The following is a 25699-nucleotide window of genomic DNA, read 5'->3' as shown; positions in this document are numbered from 1 at the left end:
TAATTAGGGAGAGAGTAAAGATAAAAACAAGAGTGAAGATGATCATGGGGGACATCTGCTGGGAAAATGGTGAGAAATGAGATAAAGGACATATGGAGAATGGTTTGCATTGGCAAGGATAGGGATCACCTCTTTCTGAGGATTAAATTATATTAGCTTTCCAATATAGTTGCAGAAAACTTTACATTATTTAATTTTTTACTGTTAAAAATCTCTTTCCTTTGGTAGTGGAAAAATGCAAGCCTGGTATAATGTTTGATAATAAGTATACTGTTATATTTCATTCTAAGTAAGTTTAATCCACAAAATTTTGTCTTAACAAAATTGATAGAATTAGTATTACATAACTGAAAGTTCCACACTCATGGAATTTTCAGTTCTGTCCATTATCAATACTTAATATCATAAGTGGAGAAGAGGGCAGCAAAGTTCTAGGAACTGTGAGTGTAGAATTTGGCTTTCCAGACACATAAGCAATTTTCATACTCAGATCATAGGGTGAGAAAAAACATTGCAAAGTGAAAGACAGCTGCTAAATGGATACTAACCTAATCCCAAATCCAGGCTCTCATTTCCCTCACCTTCACTATTTTAATAGTCTCAAAATTGGTCTTCCTTCATTCAGTTTTTCCTCCTCTCAAAATAATCTTCTACAGAGCTGCCAAACTGATATTCCTAAAGCATTTGTCTCATCATATTATTTCCTCACTCCTCTCAAGAAATGTCAATAGCTCTTCATTGTCATATATACTCTCTGGTTAGGCATCTAAAGTCCTTCATAGGCTTACTCAAGACGGTCATCTTTCTAGGTTAATTAGACACTGCTCTCCCTCATGCGCTCTATTTTCCATCCACACTGGTTTATCTGCTGCTTTCTTTGAATAAGGATTCCTTCTCTCCTATCTCTATGCCTTTGCTCAGGCCATTCCTCATACTTAGAATGCTCTCACTCCTTACTTCTGTCTCTTGGAGAAAAGAGATGACCTCTCTTAAGGACTCAGTTCAAATTCCACATCTTTCAAGGCACCTTTCTTATTTCCTCCTGTTTTTTAGTACTCTACATTCTATCACTATGTATTTATTTGGTATATATGATAAATTTGCTTTTCTATGAGCATGCATCAACATAATTAAAATACGTCTTCAAGCAGAGAGGCTTTTATTTTGGTCTTGGTAGCCCTAGCATCAATCATAGTGCCCTGTTCATAGTATGTGCTTCATAGATTTTTGTTGATCAATTGACTATGAATTCCTAGCATACATGGTAGTCCTGGTGCACTAGGCCCAACATGCCATAAAATTTTACACTATTTAATGCCTTTTCTCTACAGAAAGTTTATAGCTCCCTCCTCTGAAATCCTGTTATAAAAGTGTGACCTTTTACTGTGCTCTATTTTCATGTGGCAAATCGGTCTCCCCCAATATGTCTACAAGGTCCTTGAGGCCAGGAATCATTTCTTATACTTATCTGTATGTCCCAACCATGTTCAGTGCCAGTCCCATTGGATGTAGTGAATAAGCACTTAATGATTAAATGATTTTACGTATAGAAAGACTCTCCCTTTTCATCAGACCATTAAATAGGTTTAAAGGAGTTTGTAGAACCAATTCCTATTGATTCCACTAGGAAGAGTGTAGGTTGTCATTTATCAGAACTGTTTAGATATAATTTCATCTCATTTGGAGTAAGGAATAAACATGGAGACAAGGCCTACCTCTGAGAGATGGATGATCCCACTTTCCTCAAAGACCACAGGAGAATGATAGCAACTAACCTTAAAATTTTGCAAAATGCCATATATTGTTTCACTTAGACCTAACCAGGACCCTGTGAGGTAAATGTTACAGATACTATTATCCCATTTTATAGATAAGGATATTATGAAGGATATTAGGCATATTTTAGGTAGTAGTGAAGGAGCCAATAATTAGGGAGAGAGTAAAGATAAAAACAAGAGTGAAGATGATCATGGCTCAGTGAAATTACATCAGGCCACACAGTTATTCGATATCAGAAGAAGAATTAAAATCCAGGGCTGCAAATCCAGTACTCTCTCGACTACATCATGGATTTCATTGATTCCAACCACCTCACTTTAAAGATAAGAAAAGCAATGGCCCAAAGATTGGCAACAACTTATTCAGGCTCTCAAAGCTAGTAAGGAGCAAGTCTATAATCCAAACCCAAGTCTTCTGAGTTGAAAGCACATTTTTTCTTTCTAGTGAAGCTCATTTTCCCCAGAAGGCAGTGGCTGGTATCTTACATTTCTTCATTTTCCTTAGAATATCTAGCTAAGCCACAAAATAAACATTCAATAATGAATTCATATACATGGGAAATCAGCATCTACCATTTCTCAACTTTTTAAAGTTGCTTCTTGAATGTAATAAAAGGTTGACATTCATTATGAGTTAATCAAAAGAGACCTAATCAAGTCATTATTAAATGTATGGGACAGATAGGATAAATGATCAAACTTGCATTTAATGCCTTTTAATACCTTTTAAGGGACACCTCCATAAGAAGTTTTTCCTAATTCTCCCAGTTGTTGAACTCCCCGCTACAAAAATTACTTGTATTGATTTTGTATATATGTTGGATTACTTCTCTGTCTTCATATAACTTCTCTCTAGTAAAATGGAAGTACATTGAAGGTAAGGACTTTTATATTTCATCTTTGTATTACATGATAGTTGAATTAAATTGAAATCTATTAATAACTAATAATGTTGAAAATATAAAACTCAAGGAACACTATTAAAAGATTTTTCTATATTACTCCTTAGGTTATTTATTTGCTCAGAATAGCTATCTTTACCCAATCACAATAGTAAATAAATGTGAAATAATAAGAACTTGCACCTTGGTTTACAGAGGCAGCTAGGTGGTTCAATGGATACAGCACTGGGCCTGGAGTCAGGGAGACCTGAGTTCAAATCTGACCTTAGACACTCATTAGCTGTGTAACCCTAAGCAAGTCATTTAAACTCTGTTTGCCTTAATCCATTTGAGAAGGAAATGGCAAATCACTCTAGCATCTTTGCTCAAACAACGTCCAAATGGGATGATGAAGAATTAGACATGACTGAATTACCGAACAACTTGGTTGACAACTGACTTCAAGACTTGGTCCCATTTCCCCCCAAGATGCCACAACTCACATGTTCAGGTGAAGGAGTGGCTAAGAAGAAATCCAGATTTAACCCCTGAAAAATAATTCCATTGGACTTCCTCTGGGAAAAGATTTCATTGTTTGAGGAATGGCTCAAGAGATTGTGTTCCATTAATGTAAAGGAATATTACTGTGCTATGAGAAACAATATATATGATAACGCCAATGATACCAAGTTACTCAGGGAGAGCCTAAGAGATTAGTAGCTACCAATGATGCAGTATAGGCTTCAATATGGTCCCATTTAAAATGTGGCTTTACCTCTCCACATATCGAATAAGAAAAAAAGAAACAGAAAATACTGACCACAATCATTACTAAGGGCTCAGATGTCAAAGACAGGAGTTTGCAGCTAAACTACATTTCAGAAAACAAGAGAAATTTAGGATCATGTCGTTCCTTTCCAAAGAAAGTGAGAATGGAGACTGTATTCTTGTGGCAATCATCCCCTCCCTAACAGCTAGGAATTGTGGAATGTAAAACTCGTAGAATTTCTTTTTTCAACATTTAAAAATTGGCTTGTAAACTCGAGTATATTTTCTGGGTTCAGAAATCTTATTTTATCTAGATTGCAGCCCTTTCTGTCTTGGCATTGGAAATAATTTCTGAGTGCTAAACAAATATGAAAAATATGGGTCTAAAATAACCATTGCTTTATTCTGCCAAGCTTAGGGTTCATTCTAGAGGCCAGACATGTGTAAGTCTTTATCCTCTGGATGCCACAGTGCTTATGGATAAGGAAATGGACCATATACCTGCAAAATATTAGAACCACCTTCTGGCATGGATACACAAGGGTTCTTTCTCTAGCTTAATGGAGACTCTGCTGGGATTTATTATCATGTCCATAAAAGTAATAAGAATGGAGGGGAAGAAGTGACCAGCTGGTATTATTAGCCTTATTCATTATATTACGCTTATACTACTGGCTAATGTTAGGAAGATAGAGTTGTACAGGATTCTTTGTTGTTATATAACAAAGACAGAAATTAAGATAGTAGGGAATCTTTATTACATCAGATTCTATTGGTTTAAAGGGATCATATTTCACAATGCTCCAACACAGAAGGGTACTTTCTAGATGGAATTTATTCTGAAAGTGGCCAACACCAATCTAAGATAACTTATGGTTCATTCTTATGTGTGTCTAGAACTTTCTCCCTCTATTATCTTTTGTTTGAGTTTGCATTTTGATGAGGGTATTTTTAAAGACATATATTTGCCTATTAGTACATTAGACTATCTACTAGATACTTGGTATTTTTTAAAAGATGTATATTTATATCATTTGGGTTTTATATCCCCTATATTTCCTCTGGTATCCTTCCTTCTCTCTCCCATCCCTTTAACCAAAAGACGAAGAAGAAGAGAAAAAAGTCATCAAAAACAATCAATATATCAAAAAAAGCCCCATTGTTTTACGTACTATTTAATACCCATGGACCTACCCTTTCACCACTTCTGCAAAGGAGGCAATGAAAGGTGTCTTCTCCTCTCTGGGGCCAAGCCTTGTCATTCAGTTTCAATTATTCTATAGTTCTTTCCATTCACTTCTATTTATTTTACTTGACATCGTATATATTGTTTTTCCTGGCTTTTCTTACTTCCTTGGTTTCAGTTCATATAAGTCTTTCTATGTATCTTTGTAATTATCATGTATATTGTTTCTTATATAGTTTACCTTTACATTCATGGAACATGAATTCTTTAGCCCTTCCCCAAACAATGGAATCTTTTTATAGTGTAATTCTAATGGAATTATTTTGTTCTTTGCTACCACAAAAACAGTGTCACTATAAACATTTTGATGTATATGATGCCTTTATTTTTGGCCAATAGCCTCCTTGGGATATATGACTAGCAGTGAAATCTCTGGGCCAAAGAAAGGGTATGTTCATTTTAGTCAATTTATTTGAGTAATTTTAAAGTAATTTTATAGGTTATTTCATAAACCTATAAAATCCACATGGTGTTAGGAAGCTACTTTTAAAATATTATTTTTATTTAAATATTTGTGTTACTTTAAAATATTATTTTAAATTTAAATATGTATGTTGGTGTTTAAGAAGAAAGGAGACCTGTATGTGAATTCCAGCTCTCCTACCCACCAGCTGTGTGACCTGGGGCAAGTTACTGAACCATTTTTGAGTCTTAGTTTTCTCATCTATAAAATGAAGCAAACACTTGCACTAACTACCTCAAGGAATTGTGAGGAATGTTCTTTATAAATTTTATAGTGTGAAAATAATGTGGAGCACTACATCGTTTAAATTTTGAGATATAAGTTTTTGTAACAATGACTTCTTAGGACTACAAAAGGGAGAAAGATATGATGCCATATAATATATTGGTTGTTTTGTAGCAACTGGCAAAAATTTGGGAACATTAAAGTCTTAAAAAGAAAAAAAAATGTAGTAGTAAGCGTGCACTAACTTTGACACCATTAGAAGATATAATTTCAGCAATATGTGCCCTCTTCCTACCAACACAAATTCTTAAGACTGTGATTCCTCCATAACTAAGTTGGAGGTTTTAAAGATTTTCTCTGGTCCAAAAATTCATCACTCTGATGCTGACCCTAAGATGAGCTCAGGCAAAAGACTGACAGTCTATATCACTGGCCACATTCAAAGCCTTTCTAGTTACAAAGGGATCAATCAGAGTTTAGTAACTACTAATACAGCCTTTTCTCTATCCTTGTCCTTCTTAATCTCCATGTAGCATTCAAAACTATTAATCACCTTTTCCCTCTGTATATTGTCTCCACTCTAGGCATTGGTCTCTCATAGTTCTCTGCCTACCTGTCTGATGCCCCTGAGTCTCTTTTTGCTGTCTCTTCATCCATGTCCCTATCTAAGAACTCAGTCATCTCTGAGCCATGAAAAAACACTGGAATAGATTCCAGTGTTTGAAGAATCAATAATTAATATTAACTAACAGACTGATCAAATGCAGGGACAGAAAAATAAATACAACATTTATAAGTAATTCCCCAGTGCTTTCTTCCGTATTTTCTTTTCTTTTTTCTCTATGCTATATCATTTGGTGAACATATCAGCTCTCATGAATTCAACAGTCACATCTATGCAGATGACTCCGAGATGTCTATATCCAACCCTAGTCTATCTTCTGAGCTCCAATTCCATATCAGCAACTGCCTTTGGACATCTCAAACCATACGTCCCATAGATATCTTAAACAACATATCAGAAACTGAACTCGATATCACTCCCCACCCCACAAGTCCACACTTCTTCTAAACTTTCCTATGATCTTCCAAGTAACCAAGGCTCACCACTTTGGTGTCATCCTCAATGTCTCACTCTCACTCTGTATATCCAGTCCATTACCAAATCTTGCCATTTCTACTCTCACAACCTATCTTGGACACATCCCTGTTTCTATTTGCACAGTCACGACTCTCTCATCAGCCTCCCATTGCTACTTGCCTACACTATTACTATAGTCTTCTTTTTTCTTGATAGTTCAGCATTTTATTATTTTTCAGATTTTATATATATATATGGATGGTTTTCAACATTTGTTTTAATAGGATTTTTACTTCCAAATTTTTCTCCTACCCTCCCTCCCAAGGAGAAAGCAAGACAGAAAGCAATCTAATATAGGTTATACATGTGCAATCACATTAAACATATTTCTGCATTAGTCATATTGTGAAAGAAGAATCAAAGTACAACAGAAAAACCTCAAAAAAGAAAGAAAAATCCCCCAGTCCAAAAGTAGAAACAGTATGGTTCAATCTGCATTCATAAACCACAGTTCTTTTTTCTGTATGTTGAGAATATTTTCCATCATGAAATTCCTTGAAATTGTTTTGGACCATTGCACTGCTAAAAAGAGCCAAGTCTATCACCATTGTTCATCACACAATGTTGCTGTTACTGTGCACAATGTTCTCCTGGTTCTGCTCCTCTTAATCAGCCTCAGTTCATTGTAAGTCCTTACAGGTTTCTCTGAACTCCTGCTGCTCATCATTAGTTTTCACATTGATTTTTAAAAACTTTGTGTTCTAAATTTTCTTCCTCCCTCCCTCCTCGACCCTTCCTATGAAATCCAGCAATTTAATATAAGTCATACATGTGCAGTTATGCAAAACATCTTCTCGTTAGATTGTGAAAGAAAATAGAAAAAATATCTTTAGAAAGAGCTAACAAATAAAATCATACTTCAATCTGTATTCAGATACCATCAGTTCTTTCTCTGTTGATGGTTTGCATTTTTCATATGACCTTCTGATATCCTGCTCATCATTTCTTTCACAGTTACTATTGCTAACTGTATTACCCTCCATCTTATTCCCTCCCCTTGATATTTACTCTATTTTCTATCTTCCTTCACCCTATCCCTCCCCAAAAGCATTTTGATTTTTATTGCCCCCTCCCCCAATCTGTCCTTCCTTCCTTCCTTCACCTCCCCCTCCATCTCCTTCCCCTCCCACTTTCACTCAGGGAACATAAATATATTACTATTCCCACTTGAGTATGTGTGTCATTCCTTCTTTGAGCCAATTCTGATGAGAGTATGGTTCATTCACTTCCCTGATCCTTCTCCATTTTCCCCTCTACTCCATAAGCTTTTTCTTGTTTCTTTTATGCGAGCTACTTTTCCCCAGTCTACCACTCTCTTTCCCTTTCTTCCAATGCATTCTCCTTACCCCATAACTTTATTTTGAAGATGTCTTGATGGGTCAGTTCAGTGACATAGTGGACAAAGCACCAGCCCTGGACCCAGGAGGCCCCAAGCCCACATCCAGCCCCAGACATAAGCCACCCCACACTGCCTGCCCACAAAAAACAAGGATAAACAAAAAATAAATGCTTTACAGAGATCGTTCCTTCATATTCAATTCACACCATTTGGCTTTTCAAGCTGTTGACTTTTTACTCATAACTCTCCTGCATCACTCTCATTTCTCTTTCCTTTCTTTTCCCCATCTCTCTGAATCTTCCTTCTCTCTCTCCTACTTTCTCTTCAAAGTCCCTTTTGAGCACTTCCATGGCCTGAGACCAATTTATATTTTTCTTGAAAGCTTTGGATGCTGGAGCTTTGACTTTGTTATTATCTTCTTCTGAGGGTGTATTCTGGTCTACTTTGCCCCCCCCCAAAAAAGCTGTCTATTATCTGCTGTTTTCTTTGCCTACTTATCTCAATCCTGAAGCAGATGTCTGATTGGCATCTGATTCTTTATGGTCTGAAGCCTGGCATGCCTGTGCTCTTCTCCCACTGGGCCACCACCACTTAATTTGGCCCACTGGTTCAGAACCAGGAAACTTTGCCCCAACTCCAGCAGAGGTCACAGCCACTTCACCCTGGCCAACCAGCAAACCTCCTCACCAGTCTGCAAGCTGAGCCTCAGAAGCAGCTGCTGGCACCAAAGACTCCAAGGCACTGGAGGTGGGGTCTGTTCCTGGCTGGGTCCAGACCACACGCTGATCTCCTCTCTTAGCCCTATCAGCAGGTGATCCCAGTTGCCATCTTTGGCTGGAAAATAGTCTCACTCTGCTCTTATGTGAGTTAGGCTGCTTTGGGGTTTTTTTATGGCATTATCTGGGAGTTAGTGGATGGGTTTATTGGGAGCTCGTAGGAGTCACAGCCTCTCCTCCGCCATCTTCACTATAGTCTTCTAATTGGTCTCCCTGACTCAAATCTCTTCCTTTTCCAATACACCCTCCACTCAGCTGCCAAAATAATTTTCCAAACACCCAGGTCTGTGTCACTCTCTTCTTCCATTCTTTCCTTCTCCCTGCCTTTCAGAACAGCTATAGCTCCCTATTACTCAAAGGATCCAATATCAAGTCTTCTGTTTAGCATTTCAAACTCTTCATGATCTCTTCCATTTCTACCTTTTCAGTTTCCTTTATATACATTCCATAATCCAGTTAAACTGACCCACTTGCTTCTCTCATCTCCATGCTTTTGAACTTGTTACCATTTACTGAAATTCTTTCCCTCCTTATCTCCACTTCTGAGTTGCCTCCATTTCTCTTAAGAATCAGTTTAGGGGGCAGCTAGGTGGTGCAGTGGATAAAGCACTGGCCTTGGATTCAGGAGTACCTGAGTTCAAATCTGGCCTCAGACACTTGACACTTGCTAGCTGTGTGAGCCTGGGCAAGTGACTTAACCCCATTGCCCCGCAAAAACAAAAACAAAAACAAAACCTCATCAAGAATCAGTTTAAATCCCACCTTCTGCAGGAGGCATCTCTTAACTCAGCTGCTTCTAGACTATATAAAAATAATATCTTCTCTGTATATATCTTACATGCTTATAATTATTTTTCAGTTGTCTTCTCCATTTGAATGTGAAATTCTGGAAGGCAATGGTTGTTTTTGTCTTCATAGCCTTAGTATCCGGTATGGTGCCTGGCATTGTAGTAGTAATTTAGTGTCAGGTAAGGGTATGAATTATAGTAAAGAAAGTAACAAACTCAGAGACAGAAAAATAAAATATAATATTTATAAGTAGCTATGAAGGAAAAAATTAGTCTATGTGGAGTAAGAGGCAGAATTAGACTTTCTACTGTACTCATCAAGCATTGGCTTTCATAGGAGATAGTAAGATAATACTTTTCCATAATACATTTGCAACTACTGCCTGACCAGTTTTTCTATGATTCAAGTTATATATTTATGTTACGAGAATTTAAACTGTAAGTTCAAGTGTAAGTCCTATCACAAGTTTACAAAACAAGTTGACAAAAGCACTAGGCAAGTTAAGCAAAAGCCAGGAGTGGAATTAAGGAAGGAATGTCGTTCACTTCCTTTCCCCCCAAAAAAAGTAAATAGTGAAACAATCTGTGAAAATTGGTGCAGAGTCTACTTAAATACTATAATCTTCTTCTTCTTTTTTTTTTTTTAAGTGAGGCAATTGGGGTTAAGTGACTTGCCCAGGGTCACACAGCTAGTAAGTGTTAAGTGTCTGAGGCCGGATTTGAACTCAGGTCCTCCTGACTCTGGGGCTGGTGCTCTATCCACTGTGCCACCTAACTGCCCCTCTATAATCTTCTTCATTATCACCTCTTCCCTAGGGCAAAGAAATAAGAGGGCCAACAGGACACAGAAAAGTATATTAAAGTCTGTGCTCCTCACTAGAATAAGAGATCCATTGGAAGAAAAGTTACTTGCAAAGACTATTGGTGTCAAACTTGTTACAAGAGCTAAAACTTTGACAGGTTGAAATGGCAGACTACAGGTGACAAGCTTTAGTGAGACAAGTTGTAAAGTCATACACTTGGTTTATAAATATCAACAGTACAAGTCCAGCATGAGAACAATATGGTCAGATGATAGTTCATGTGAAAAATATAAAGAGGAGAGCAGCTAGGTGGCGCAGTGGATAAAGCATGGGTCCTGGATTCAGGAGGACCTGAGTTCAAATTTGACCTCAGACACTTGACACTAGTTGTGTGACCCTGAGCAAGTTACTTAACCCTCATTGCCCCGCAAAAAAATAAAATAAAATAAATATATATAAAGATATATATAATAAATGTATATTATATATATAAAGAGAGGGGACAGCTAGATGGTGCAACGGATAAAGCACAGGACCTAAATTCAGGAGAACCTGAGTTCAAATATGGCCTCAGACACTTGACACTTTCTAGCTGTGTGACCCTAGGCAAGTCACTTAACCTTCATTGCCCCGCAAAAAAAAAAGAAAGAAAGAAAAAGAAAAATCTAAAGAGATTGTAATGGACAACAAACTCAGTATGAGGTTGCAGTATGATGAGTATGATTGTGGAGGTGGTGGTGTTTATGGTGATGGTGATGATAATATCGTCTCATTAACAGAACTTTAGAGTTAGGGAAGTGATAATTCCATTTACCATCAGATTCATCTCAAGTACAGTGTCCACTTCTGAGCACCACATTGTAGAAGAGATACTAACAAATTCTCAGTTGTGAAACCTATAAAGCACCCCACCCCCACTAAAAGAGTTGACAATCAGGTGTGAGGAAGAAAACTCTAAAGAGTTTATAAAGCCTTGACTATGGAAACAGAGAGTAAAGCAATGGGTACAACAGAGAATCTTGTCTTGTCTGCTGTTTCCACAACTTAGATTTCTAAAGCCCCCATATTATGTGTGAATGTAACTGCAAGACATGTCTCGCACCCAACTCACCCCACTCCCTTTAGAAAAATAACTATTTTTTTAATACAAAGAAGCATATAAGTTTCATAGTCACATCTACTGGTTATACCCTCTAGACATATAGATATATAGATAAGCTTAGGTAGCCCCAAGGCAGTGCCTAAGCTCACCCTGCCATTCACCCAAGATAAACTTCCAACCCCTCCCCTTACATATAGCTACACCCTTCTAAAAAACTGTATAAAAACCCATGGTTTTATTCACTGGTTATTCAGTCTTAGCCAGAGAAGACCACCTACCTTGATCACTGAAGCTGACTCACTAGTACGATGGGGGAACTCATCTGATTCCATGGGTCTTGTCCAGCACCATACCTGGCCCTAGGCATTTATTTATACCTGCCTTTACAATAAACACCATGTATTTTGTATCACTCCTAACTAGACCTGAATTATTTACTACATTGGCACTTGATGTCAGGTTTTTACATAGTAGAGACTGGCCAGGAAAATAGGAGTATGTAAAGTGATGCCATATGAAGATTGGATGGTTACCCTGCAGAAGAGAGGCCTGGGCAGGGGAAGGTTATGCTTTGAATATTTAAAAGATTGTCATGTGGAAGACTCCACTAAAATCTTGTGTTGATCCCTCCCTCTTCATAGTGTGAAGTGACCCATGCCAAATCTCTATCAGCATAGTGTAAGCTCCAGCAGTTCCTGCCAAGGTCGAAGGGTTCTTCTGAGTACAGGTTTGTCAACAGAACTCATGGCTGTCATCTGAGGATCAGTTTCACTAAGCTCAGAGATGCATTGCCAGGCTGGCTACAGGTCAATGAATTGTTTCACAGGTCCTTTAACTACTAAAGCATATGTTATGTGGAGGGGGAATTAAATTTAATTCTGTCTCAGAGGGAAGGACCAAGTAGAACCCAAAGACAGAAGGAACAGGGAGACAGATATCAGTGGGACATAAGATAAAAAACTTCCTAATAGTAGATCTGTTTCCCACTGCTGAAGGAATTCCAATGACCATTTGCTGCAATTCATGCTTTGGATAGGGACAAGATGAAATTATTTCTGAGGTCTTTTCCAATTATATAATCCATTAAGTGCTATGTCACTCTAATTCTTTAATCAGAGACTAGAGGGGGCTCCTCCAGTGAGTGAAACACTGGAATAGATGACTTCTAAGTTCCTTTCCAACCTTCTAAGTTCATAATTTTAATGAATAATATTAGAAATAGAATAAATGAAAAATAGTTTACCAGATATTTGTTATCTTCAAAAGTTCATTATAGGGGCAGCTAGGTAGCACAGTGGATAAAACACTGGCCCTGGATTCAGGAGGACCTGAGTTCAAATCTGACCTCAGACACTTGACACTAGCTGTGTGACCCTAGACAAGTCACTTAACCCTCATTGCCCTGCACCCCCCAAAAAGTTCATTATATATAACTATCATCTTTTAAAAATAGTATCTGATACTAACATTGAATATTTAAGCATAATCGTTCTAATAAAGAGCTGTACTTTTTTTTTTAATTAAAGAATGGCTCAAGCAATCCAGAGTGATGACATATGACCTATTCTCCTTATTCACATGACCATGAGCTGGCAGTGCTTTACCATTACTTTTTTTGGTTTTTGTTTTTGGGGGTTTTTTGCGGGGCAACAGGGATTAAGTGACTTGCCCAGGGTCACACAGCTAGTGTCAAGTGTCTGAGGCTGGATTTGTACTCAGGTACTCCTGAATCCAGGCCAGGTGCTTTATCCACTGCAGCACCTAGCTGCCCCCTTTACCATTACTTTTTAAGCAATAAGTAACTTAAGAGCTGAGTATAAACATAATTAAATTTGAAAAGGTTTAAGTCTATAGCTCAAGATGAAGATCATGTCTGGTTGAAATGTCAAACTGGGTATGAGGTATCAAGGAAAACTATTCACCCTTTGGGGCTGTCTCTCATGCCTGCATTGCACTACCTCTTCACCTCTGCCTCTTGGAATGCTTAGTTTCCTTTAAAATCTAGTTCAAGTACATAAGATATTTCTGAATTCTCCCCAATGTTTGTACCACCCATCCAAAAATTATCTTGTAGTCATATTCATGTTGTAGACATATTGTGTGTATGTTTTTAAGAGACAATTTGGATCTAGACATAAAAGGTGATACCATGGGCAAATTAGAAAAGGAAGGAATAATTTATTTGTCAGATCTATGGAGAGGGGAAGAATTTATGACCAAAGATGAGATAGAGAACATTACAAAATGCAGCATGGATCATTTTGGCTACATTAAATTAAAAAGTTTTTACACAAACAAAACTAATGCAAATAAGATTAGAAGGAAAGCAGAAAGGTAGGAAACAATTTTTACAAACAGTGTTTCTGATAAAGGCCTCATATCTAAAATATATAGAGAACTGAATCAAATATATAAGAATAAAAGTCATTCCCTAATTGAGAAATGGTCAAAGGATATGAATAGGCAATTTTCAGATGACAAAATTAAAGCTGTCTATAGCCATATGAAAAAAATGTTCTCAATCACTACTGATTAGAGAAATTCAAATTAAAACTATTCTGAGGTATCACCTCACACCTATCCAATTGGCTAATGTGACAAAAAAGGGAAATTATATATGTTGGAGAAGATGTGGGAAAACTGGAAAACTAATTCACTGCCGGTGGAGCTGTGAACTGATCCAACCATTCTGGAGGACAATTTGGAACCATGCCCAACAGGCTATAAAACTGTGCATACCCTTTGACCCAACAATACTACTACTAGGTCTATATCCCAACGAGATCATAAAAAAGCGGAAAAGACCCACATGTACAAAAATATTTACAGCTGCTCTTTCTGTGGTAGCAAAGAATTGGAAATTAAGGGGATGTCCATAAATTGGGGAATGGCTAAACAAGTTGTGGTATATGAATGTAATGGAATACTATTATGCTATAAGAAATGATAAGCAGATGAATTTCAGAAAAACCTGGAAAAATTTACATGAACTGATACTGAGTGAAATGAGCAGAACCAAGAGAACATTGTACACAGTATCAACAACATTATGTAATGATCAACTGTGATAGACTTAACTCTTCTCAGCAATGCAGTGATCCAAGGCAATGCCAAAAGACTTATGGTGGAAAATGCTCTCCACATTCAGAAAAAGAACTATGGAGTCTGAATGCAGATTGAAGCATACTATTTTCATTTTTGTCATTACTTTTTTGTTATTGTTCTTGTTTATTCTTTCTTGTGTTTTTTTCCCTTTTGTTCTGATTCTTCTCTTACAACATGACTAATGTGGAAATATGTTTAACATGATTGTAATGTATAACCTATATCAAATTGCTTGCTATCTTTGGGAGGGGGGAGGGAAATGAGGGTGGAGAAAAATCTATAACTCAAAAAAATCTTTATATGTAATTGGAAAAAATTAAAATAAATAAATTTTGTAAAAAAACAAACAAATTCAAGGGGGAAAAGAGATAATTTGGCATAATGGAGGGAATACTAGTCTTGAAATCAGCAAGATCTGGGTTCAGTCTCCAGGGAAAGTCATTCAAACTCTTCATGGTATAAGTAATTCTCTGAAACTGCAAGTTTCTGGAAAAAATATCAGTATTAGGAAAGGGAATTTCTTCATCTGGGCACTCCCTATACCAATGAAGTCACAGATTCATATTATAATATTGATGTTATAGTAAAAATTACTCTTCTGTTTCTGCTTTCTTCATTCTGCATCAATTCATACAAGTCTTTTTATAACTCTGAAATAATTTCCTAATTTCTTACAGCACAACAATATTCTGTCACACTTATATAACACAATTTGTTCTGTCATTCCCCCAACTGATGGGCCTCCCCTTCATTTCTCATCTTTTCCTATCACTAAGAGACGATATCATTATTTTTGTACAATCAGGGTCTTTTTATTTCTTTGGTCTTTTTTTCAATTAAAGACCTAGAAGTAGTATGGTTGGGTTAAAAGGTTTGTACTGCTTAATAACTTTTGTGTATAATTCTAAATTGCTTCCAAGAATGGTTATACCTATTCATAAGCGAATCAACAGTGGATTGATGTGCCTTTTTGTTTCCCACGCTGCTCCAATATGTCACCTTCCTTTTTAAAAAAATCTTTGCCAGTGTTATGATATATGCCAATAAAATCAAAAACATAAATAAGTGAATTTTTCCAAAATATAAAATATCCAAATTATTAAAGAAATTAAGAATTTTAACAACCCAATCTCTGAAAAAGAAATTGAACAAGATATATGTGAATTTCCAAGGAAAATAAGCCTGACTAAATTAATTTATTCACAAGTGAATTCTATCAAATATTCAAACAATTAATCCCAACATTACATAAACTGCTTGCAAAAAATAGCAAAAGAAGTAATCCTACCAAATTCCTTCTATTACAAAGATATACATAAACCAGGAAGAGTCAAATCAGAGAAAGAACACTTTAGGCAAAATTCATAACAAAAACTGATGCAAAAATGTCAAATAAAATATTAACAGACAGGCTTCAAGAACATATCACAAAGATTATACACTATGACTAGGCTGGATTTATGCCAGTCATGGGTGGTTGGTTTAATATTAGGAAAACTATAAACTTAATTAACCATAGTAATAGCAAATAATTTAAGACTTTCATAAACATATGAAAAATTAAATGAGCAGAACCAGAAAGTCAGTCAGTGAATAAGAATAAGTGGATAATATTTTTAATTTTTTATTAAATTTTAATTTATGGAATAAAACAAGCATTTCCATAACACAGTAGAATTTTTAAAAATATGATTGCACATGAAACTGCAAATCTATTATGTAAAACTGGCTATTACTTTAAAATATACATAATAAAGTTATCATGTAACTTTATTTTTTTCTTCCCTCCTACCCCACCCTAGAGATAGCTACCATTAGGTAAGCAATTGCTCCAAGCCAGGCACTATGCTAAACACCAGGGATATAAAAAGAGACAAAAGACAGTCACTGCCATCAATAAGCTCACATTTTTTTTTTAATGTATGAGGTATTTTATTTTTTCCATTACATGTAAAGATAGTTCTCAACTTTTGTTTATACATGCTTTACAATTTCAGATTTTTCTCCCTCCCACCCCTCCCTCCCCCCCTCCCCTAGACAGCAGGTAATCTGATATAGGTTATATCTATATATCTCCATACATATACATATACATATATATATATACACACACACATATATATACACATAATAACATTAATCCTATTTCTGCATTAATCCTGTTACAAGAGAAAGAATCAGAGCAGTGATGCAAAACCTCAAAATAGAAAGAAAAAAAAAACACAGCACCCAAAACAAAAGAAATAATATGGTTCAATCAGCATCTATACTCCATAGTTCTTTCTTTTTTTTTTCTTGGATTTGGAGATCCTCTTCTATCATGAGTTCCCTGGAACTCTTCTGCACCATTGCATTGGTGAGAAGAATATAGTCCATCACAGTAGGTCAACACTCAATGTTGATGATACTGTGTACAATGTTCTTCTGGTTCTGCTCATCTCACTCATCATCAGCTCACTTAAGACCCTCCAGGTTTCTCTGAACTCTTCCTGCTCATCATTTCTTACAGCACAATAGTATTCCATTGTATTCATATACCACAACTTGTCCAGCCATTCCCCAATTGATGGGCACCCCCTCAACTTCCAATTCCTTGCTACCACGTAAAGAGCAGCTATAAATATTTTTGTACATGTGGGTCCCTTTCCCCCTTCCATGATTTCTTTGGGCAAAAGACCTAAAAGTGGGATTGCTGGGTCAAAGGGTATGCACAGCTTTATTGCCCTTTGGGCATAATTCCAAATTGCTCTCCAGAATGGTTGGATCAGCTCACAGCTCCACCAACAATGCATTAGTGTTCCAATTTTCCCACAGCCTCTCCAACATTTATTATCTTCCTTTTTTGTCATTTTAGCCAATCTGATAGGTGTCAGGTGGTACCTCAGAGTTGTTTTAATTTGCATCTCTCTAATCATTAGAGATTTAGAATAAGCTCACAATTTAATGAGGAACTGACAATCTAATGAGCATTTATTCAGTAACAACAACATTGTAAAGGCAAAGAACTGTGAAAGCTGTAAGAACTATGATCACTATAATGACCACTGTGATTCAAGATGACTGATGATGAAGTATGCTATCTACCTCCCGATAGGGAGGATGCAGAAAACAGGATTCAGAATACAGAATGAGACTAATATTTTTTGAATGTGGCCAATCAGGGAATTTATTTTCCTTGACTCTGCATATTTATTACAAGAAATTTGTTTTTTACCCCAATGGGGTAGTAGGGGGATAGGAGAGAAGATAGATTTTTGTTAATTAAAACAGATAAAACTTTAATTAAAAAGAGAAATTACGGGTCTAATACATATCCTGTGTCTTTTTACCTGCTATGTCCCCAGTAGAATGTAATCTTTTTGAGATCAGTGACTGCTTCACTTTTTTGTTTTTGTATCTACAGTGCCTAGCATTGTGCTTTGCATGTAGTAAGTACATAATACATGCTTAAGTACTTAACAACTTGTTCACTGATTAATGGACAAACCATTAAGCAGATTTTTTCTTAATGTGTTGGAGTTAAAGAAAACAGAGTCTACAAGGGATTAGGAAGAGAAAAAGTAAAATAGCTATCATATCATCTTGTGACATTTCCCTGGTTAGTAATGTTGTTCACTATATATTTGGGGGAAGGAGGGTGAATGGTCTTAAGGAAGAAGCACCATCTCCTCCCCATTATTTTTCACTTCTTCCCATTACTTTTACTGTTTGATCCTCTTCCCTTTGGGGTTGTCAAGTAGAACCCTAATGCATTATATCACTTTAAATAAAATAATGCTTTTATAAAAGATCCATACTTATCTTTGACTCTATGCTGATTAATCTTAAGGGATAATCTATTTATTTTTTATTCTGAACATTAATATATCTACTTTTATGTGTTTTGAAGCTCTACAACATTCTCTAAAATAAATGGATTCTGCATACTGAAATAATTTTAAAATCCTGAACAGTAAATCGTTCCCTAACATATTTTAATACTTCCTATTACTCACTTTAGAGTTAAGAAGAATGTTACAGTTTATTCTCATAAGTAAGAAACTCCCTAAGGCCCCTTGTATATTTTTATTCCTGATGGGCTTCAGATACTACAAAGATAATACATTCTAGAAAGCTGGTGTAATTATGCCAAAGTCGTAAGTCATTTAATTTTTTCAGCATATTTTCTCTTTACCCATCACCATTATGAACTTAAATACCCCTCTATTTTGGCTCTATAATTCTATTCTTAAAGTCCTCACAAGTCAAAATTCTATTTTGGGGGGAAAACTGAAGCCAAGTACCATATACCATAGACCAAATAGTATTGATTGTCTTACTTACAGATCCTTTCGACATTCTTTTCCTTTCAGAAATTACTTTACCAACCATACCTCTCTTTTCTGATCCCCTCAGATACTTGTGTCTCCACCAGTCAATTACCTTACATTTATTCTGTTTATATCTTTTATATACCTATATACACACCTGTTCAACATGAAGCTTGGCATGGTTGGATAGAGAACTGTCTTAGAAGCCAGGAAGAATTGGGTTCAGGTCTTATCTCAGACACATATAGGCTATGTGACCCTGGACAAATCATCTAGTCTCTCAATGTAATAGATATTGCTCTAAGACTAAGTTGCAATGAAGGTGCTGACATGAATTGAGGGAGTTTCCTTGGCTGGGGATTCCCTGGCTAATTTTTTTCATATCTGCTTTTGCTTAGCAACCATGGTATTGAGTATTGAGGGGACTGAGAAAACATAGGTCTTATGTAACTGATGTGCCTCATGTCAGGTGAAATATCAACTGGGAAGTGGTTGTAGTGATGTTAGAGACAAGAAAATTATATAATTATGTGACTGTACTAATAAGCAATTAAAATATTCCTTCCCTCCTCCATCCTGTTCTTCCTCTTCCAAATGTTCAGTGTTGTTATGGGTTTCTTCCCCATGTTCTTCCTATAGATCAAGGACTACTTAAATTATGTTTTAGTGTAAAACAGTTTCAGAGCTGATTCTAAGACAGCTTGGAGGACTGGGGTCCTAAGATCTGTTTGAGATAGAGAAGTGTATTTCCAGGGATCTGGATCAGAAAATCATTTTATCTACAGTCCCAGGACTCAGAGTAACCCCTACCCCAGAAGAACTCTTTGCCAGTGGCTTAATTCCCTCTTTCTATTCTTCCCTAGCCTTACCTACTTCTTACTCTCAGATATAAATGAACAAGAATTCATTCTCATGAAGCCAATGGTGCCAAGAACATCATTGCTTAGGTCTCCCTCTACCCAAAGCATAGTTATAGTATGGTTGGAAATTCAGGTATAGGACCTTTGTCTTTTAAAGGTAGATTGTCTATTTGAGACAAGCAGAATAAAGGAAAATTGTTAACTCTGGCATTGTGTAAAGATATTGTAGAACTAATAAAAGAAAGAGAAAATGGAAACATGGTTTATTTATTTTGAAGTAATATCATTTATATGAACAGTTTACTATTATTTTCTAATTGCCCTATAGCACAGTATCTATTTTGCATATTCTTAAAGGTACAATAAGATAAATTTATTATAAATTTCTTTGAACAAACAGCAATGTTTAAATATTACATTTTTATATTGTAGCTTATACTGGGAATGCTTATGTATATATCTACCTTTCTAGTAAAATGTAAGCTCCAAGAGTTCAAAGACTATTTAAAATTTTTGTCTGAATCCATGTAGGGTCTATTATAGTATTTTCCTGTGTCTTCCATTAGGTCCTAAATGCTGCTTGACTCCCTATCTCATTCTCTACAAACACTGCTGCAAAGCTCACATTCACAACCTATAAAATTCACTTGCGTCTAAGGACAGCCTCCTAAAGCAGCTAATGAGCCTACTTTCAATTCCCTACATTCATTCCTTATAACTTTTCAGTATCATCGTATTTTTCCTTCTTGCATTCTGCTTCAGAGAAAGAATTATCTTTACCCTTCTCTAAAGCTAATTCCTCTGTGGCATAGTAGACTGGGAGCCATATTGATTCAGGGTATTACTAGTTATGGAACCCTGGGAAAGTCACTTAACCTCTCTTATATTCAGTTTCCTCATTAGTAAAATGAGGATAAAATAGCCCCTACCTCACAGGGTATAAAAGGCTTTGTAAATCTTAAAGCGCTATATAGATGGCAGCCATCATCATCATCACTATTAGCAATTATCGTAGTAACAGGACTATCCCTTTCTGCTTCCTCTAAGACCTTGTTTCAGCAATCATCCTCTTTCTCTCATGCCTTTTTAATTTCTCCTTCCACAGATTCTCCCCACATTCTTTCAATCTTGTTCAAATCTCCTTTATCCTAATGAACCAATATTCAGCAATCATCTTATCTTCCTTTTCTCCCCTTCATAGTCAAGCTTGTGGAAAAAGAGGTTTATTCTTGAAGCTTTTTTTTTTCATCATCTTCTCCTTTCTCAGACCCTTACATCCCCAACACTCCACTGAAAATGTTCTCTCAAAGGTTACAAATTACTTTCTTAATGACAAATTCAATGGTATTTTCTTAGGCCTCATCTTTCCCCTGAAGGTGGGTATTCATCAATGTCCTGTTCTTACGTCTTTCCTCTCCTCCTTCTGCATTTCCTGTACTCAGTTACAATCTCCATAAATGATTCCTAAATCACTGTTGAACAACTGTTTAATCCCAGACTCACATTTCCAGTGGCCTATAGGACATCTCCATCTGAATGGACTACTAACACTTCACATTCAATCTATCCAAGAGTGAACCTCTCTCTCAAAGCCTACTTCTCATTCTGACTTCACTGCCACTATTGTTACTGTCGCCACCATTTATCTTGTCTCCCATGTTTGAAATTTTGTTGTTATATTTTACTCTGCCCTCTCCTAGACTCCTAAAATATTCCATCAGTTCCCAAGTTCTATGGATTACACTTGGACTACATCTCTCCATCATTTCTCTTCTATTTCCACTGTAATAACATCATATTCTACTTCTCATATACTTAGTGTATATATATATATGTATATATATACTTATATTTCTCATATACTCATGTATATAGACATATATACATACTTCATATACTTGAATTATTTTGCATCAGTCATAACCTTACTATACTGAAAGCTCCATTAGTTTTTGGTAAACTTTAAAGCACTATGTAAATATTATTATTGTTATTATTACATGGCAATTAATATCTAGAAATGGAAAATCAACAGTTGCTACCTATAACCTAAATGAGAACATTCACTCCACTCTGATTCTATACTTTAGGTAGTATATCACAGCAAGGAGGGCCCTAGCATCTGAGCCAATATCCCTAAATTGGCTTATATTTTGCTTGTAGAGAGATGTTGGTGAGAGATGGATAGACAACTATTCTTAGAACTAAGACCTGGGTTCAATTTGGGTCTCTGACAATATGGTGGCTGTGTGACTCTGGGAAAGTCACTTAAACTCTCAGAGATCTAGGCACGTTCTAAGACTATAAATTACAAAGAAAGTGCCTACCTGAATTGTTAGAAGGAGTTTCCTCACCTAGGAGTTCCTATACCACTGAAATCACCTATAGTACCTATACCACTTAAATCACAGGTTTAGTTCCTGTCCCCTATTTTGGCTATAAAGTTGTGTGTTAATAGGAGAGAGAGAAAAAACAAACAAAATAAAACAACAGGTGAGACTTCATTGTGGCAGAGCACTGCAGTTATCAGGTGCCTGGTTACCTGGGTGACCTTCCCCTGTACATCTCTGTTTGTGTTCTCATGTGTTTTGTGTATCCTTGGGGAAAGTCTTATGCATTTATATGTGCTGTGTGCTCCTTGTGGTCTTAAGCAAAGAAAACACCACAGGGTTGGGTGATGATGGTTTTCTCAGCTTTAAAAAATACCTTCTAAATCCTTCTCTATACTCTTTAACGTGTAGGTGTCAGAAATTGTGGGACTCTGACAGAAACCTATTATCTTGTACCTCCTCCAGCTCTTTTCATAGTGCCCTTCACAAAACATGTATTTAATGATTTTTGTTGAACTGAATTCTATCACTGAACAGCACATGGTCTTCATACTTTGTTGCTCACGTAGAACAAACATCAATTTATACATTTTAAAGATTTAGAGGAAAGAATGACTATGATATTGATCTGGTACAAAATATTAATTCTGGCATACTGAATAAATAAATGGAATTATACCCGGGTTCAATAGAAAGGTAAAACAAAAGCAGAGCCTTATAAATTTAAAATAAGCAGTGAGATTAGAAGTTGACTTAAAAGAAGATGTAAAATAGGGGCAGCTAGGTGGCACAGTAGATAGAGCACTGGCCCTGGATTCAGGAGGATCTGAGTTCGAATCTGAATCAGACAGTTAACACTTACTAGCTGTGTGACCCTGGGCAAGTCACTTAACCCCAATTGCCTCACCAAAAAAAAAAAAAAAAAGATGTAAAATACACCCAATCAGTTCAACATTCCCAATATGCACCTTAAACCCCCTCCATTTGAAATTAATTATTATGACTACTAGATAAATGTTTGCTTTTTCCAAAAAATTACAACAAAAGAGACACAAGAATAATTTTCCACTCCTAATTTTGTTCTATGAAAAATACAGAAAGGGAGAATATTTACACTGATTAACTTTGACTGGAAAAACGTTTTTGTTTCCCATTGTCTATGTGAGTGATCGGTTTAATGAAAGTTTTAAAAATGACATTTCCTGAGACAATGAATACATATTCACACACTCACATACCAAAGAACAAGATGAGATTTTCATACTATCTATAAATACCTTACCTTACTAGGGAATGGCCCATGGTCATCCAAATAAGTGGAATTACCTAGGGAAAAACGAAAAGTAGCAGATGAGAACTGTGTTTTTTCCTTATATTAATTCTACTAATTACATCGTCCAAGAATGTCCTAATCCAGGGCATCATTGTGAAATTGAACTTAACTTGAATTCTCAAAGTTCTAGAAGATTTTTTTTTTTTACTGCAGGTTCTGATCAAACCTACACAGCTAGAAAGGGATGTGCCCAGCTGGTCAACAAACAGTTATTAAGAGCCTACTATGTGCCGTACACCATGTTAAGCACCAGATAGACTATTTGTCTGCTGTCACTCACCTAGCAACATACTCCCTGGTCTGCTGAGGACCAGCATGCTAGACCAGTTCATGACTAGAAAGTTGACCACCATTGGACTAATTTTTAAGTTATCATAGCAATGATAACTCATGATTTTGTAAAAGGGCTTTATTGGTTATAAAGTGCTTTTGTCACAATGACTTTGTTAGATAGACCATGTAAACGCGATTCCAGATGAGGAAGAAGCTGAAAGAAGTTAAAATGACTTTTCATAGTCACATAGCTACTAAGCGTCAGGATTGGAAGCAGATTTCATCTGACTAAAAATCTAAGTTTTTCTCCACTTTACCAAAATATGCAGACGATTTAATGTTGTTAGTGAAAAGAAAACTAGTCTTTTAAAGACATTTCTTTTTTGTTTGTTTGTTTGGTTTTTTGTTTGTTTGTTTGTTTGTTTTTTAGTGAGGCAATTGGGGTTAAGTGACTTGCCCAGGGTCACACAGCTAGTAAGTGTTAAGTGTCTGAGGCCGGATTTGAACTCAGGTACTCCTGACTCCAAGGCCAGTGCTCTATCCACTGCACCATCTAGCTGCCCCAAGACATTTCTTTTTAGTAAACAATGCCAAATAAAATAAACAATTAACAGCTGCATTCATCAGAATTTTGCTTTATAGTTTTGATGGCTTACAAATATGGTACATACAAAAAAAATAGCGTTTATGTTAAATGCATATGGCACAGATGTCAGGCCATGAAGAATGAATTGAAATATTAGGTTAAAAGCATTTTGGAGAAGCAATCAAAGGATGCTTCATTAGAGGATTTCCTATAGCTTGAGGTCACCTTTCCTTTCCCATTAAACAGTTCCTTTCATAATCACTACTCTTTCTCCCCATGCTGTCTTTATGAATACACTCTTTTGTCCCTATAGTTTTCTCCTTTCCTTAGGCAGAAAAGTTCTGTTTGCCTTCACTAATAGAAATAGGTTCTCATAATTTGCAGTTATTACTTATAACTGCAAAAGACTAGATTATCCCAGAATATTATTAGTCATTTGTGCCAGTGCCCTAAAGTGAAAACATGACTTAGAAACTTAGTATTATGTGAATTTTCCTAGCTTGTTTTAGTGCTTTAAAAAAAGGATAAGATTTGACTAAGGTTATTTATAGCTTTAAATCTGTGATTCTGAGTACTAAAAATTTGTTGTAGTAATCATGATGTGAACTGATGCAGTAGAATCATTGAATTTTAGAGCTAGGAGAAACCTCACGGAAAAAGCACTGTCTCCAGAGGTAGAGAATGTATCTTGAAATCCCACTTCTGACACTACATTTTTACCTTTCAGCAGGTCACTAAACCTTTCTGGTTTTCAGTTTCCTCTTCTGTAAAATGAGGGAAATTAGATTAGACCGTGACTGAAGTCCCTTCCAGCTCTGGGGCTATGATACCGTAATCTAGTTCAACCCTTAATGTTGTGTAGAAAAGGAAGCTGAGGCTTAGAGTAAAGTGACTTTCTTTTTTTTTCTGGGGCAATGAGGGTTAAGTGACTTGTACTCACACAGCTTGTAAGTGTCAAGTGTCTGAGGTCACATTTGAACTCAGGTCCTCTTGAATCCAGGGTCAGTGCTTTATCCACTGTACAACCTAGCTGTTCCCAAGTGACTTTCTCAAGGTCATGCACAGTTATTTAGAGTAAGGGCTAAAAGAGATCTCCTGATTTTGCTATCCACTATATCATGCTCCTTTTCTATAAGGGATGCTACATATTTATAATCTGTTTACAGATGATTTGAATATGGAAGCTAATCTAACTATATCACAAGACTATATACACTAATATAATATAATATGATGTAATATAACATAACTATAATATAATGTAACAACTATAATACCATATCATATTATATTATATCATATCATATCAAGGGAACTGCAGAAAAGAAGACCATTAAAGAATAAGAGAAGCAATCACTTAGTCTTAAGGAGAAGGTAGCTTTTCCCAATAGAACAAAAAGGATGAGTTAAGAAGGTGTAAAACAAGAAAGAAAGAAATGTTTCAACAGTTTAGTTCATCTAGGAGAGGGAAGTTAGATAAACATTAGGAACGAGGGGATTTGGGTCCTGTTTTGTTCTATACTTTTTCATTATATTGTCCAATCACTTTCACTTTTTATTTGGATTTTATATAATTATAAACTATCTGATAT

At 36.1% G+C, this 25699-nt stretch overlaps 1 protein-coding gene across 1 annotated transcript in view; it reads right to left on the bottom strand.

The window, feature by feature from the left end:
- The window catches only part of UST (uronyl 2-sulfotransferase), a 390474-nt gene that overhangs the window by 220267 nt on the left and 144508 nt on the right, over positions 1-25699 (bottom strand). Inside the window, 1 exon segment of the mRNA XM_043964108.1 lies at positions 23198-23241. Coding sequence (XP_043820043.1) covers positions 23198-23241 — 44 coding nt within the window.

This window comes from Dromiciops gliroides, chromosome 4 (genome assembly GCF_019393635.1).
Source record: "Dromiciops gliroides isolate mDroGli1 chromosome 4, mDroGli1.pri, whole genome shotgun sequence".
NCBI classification, from domain to species: Eukaryota; Metazoa; Chordata; class Mammalia; order Microbiotheria; family Microbiotheriidae; genus Dromiciops; species Dromiciops gliroides.
The sequence above is the reverse complement of the archived record's forward strand: the minus strand, read 5'-3'. Positions and strand labels throughout refer to the sequence as shown.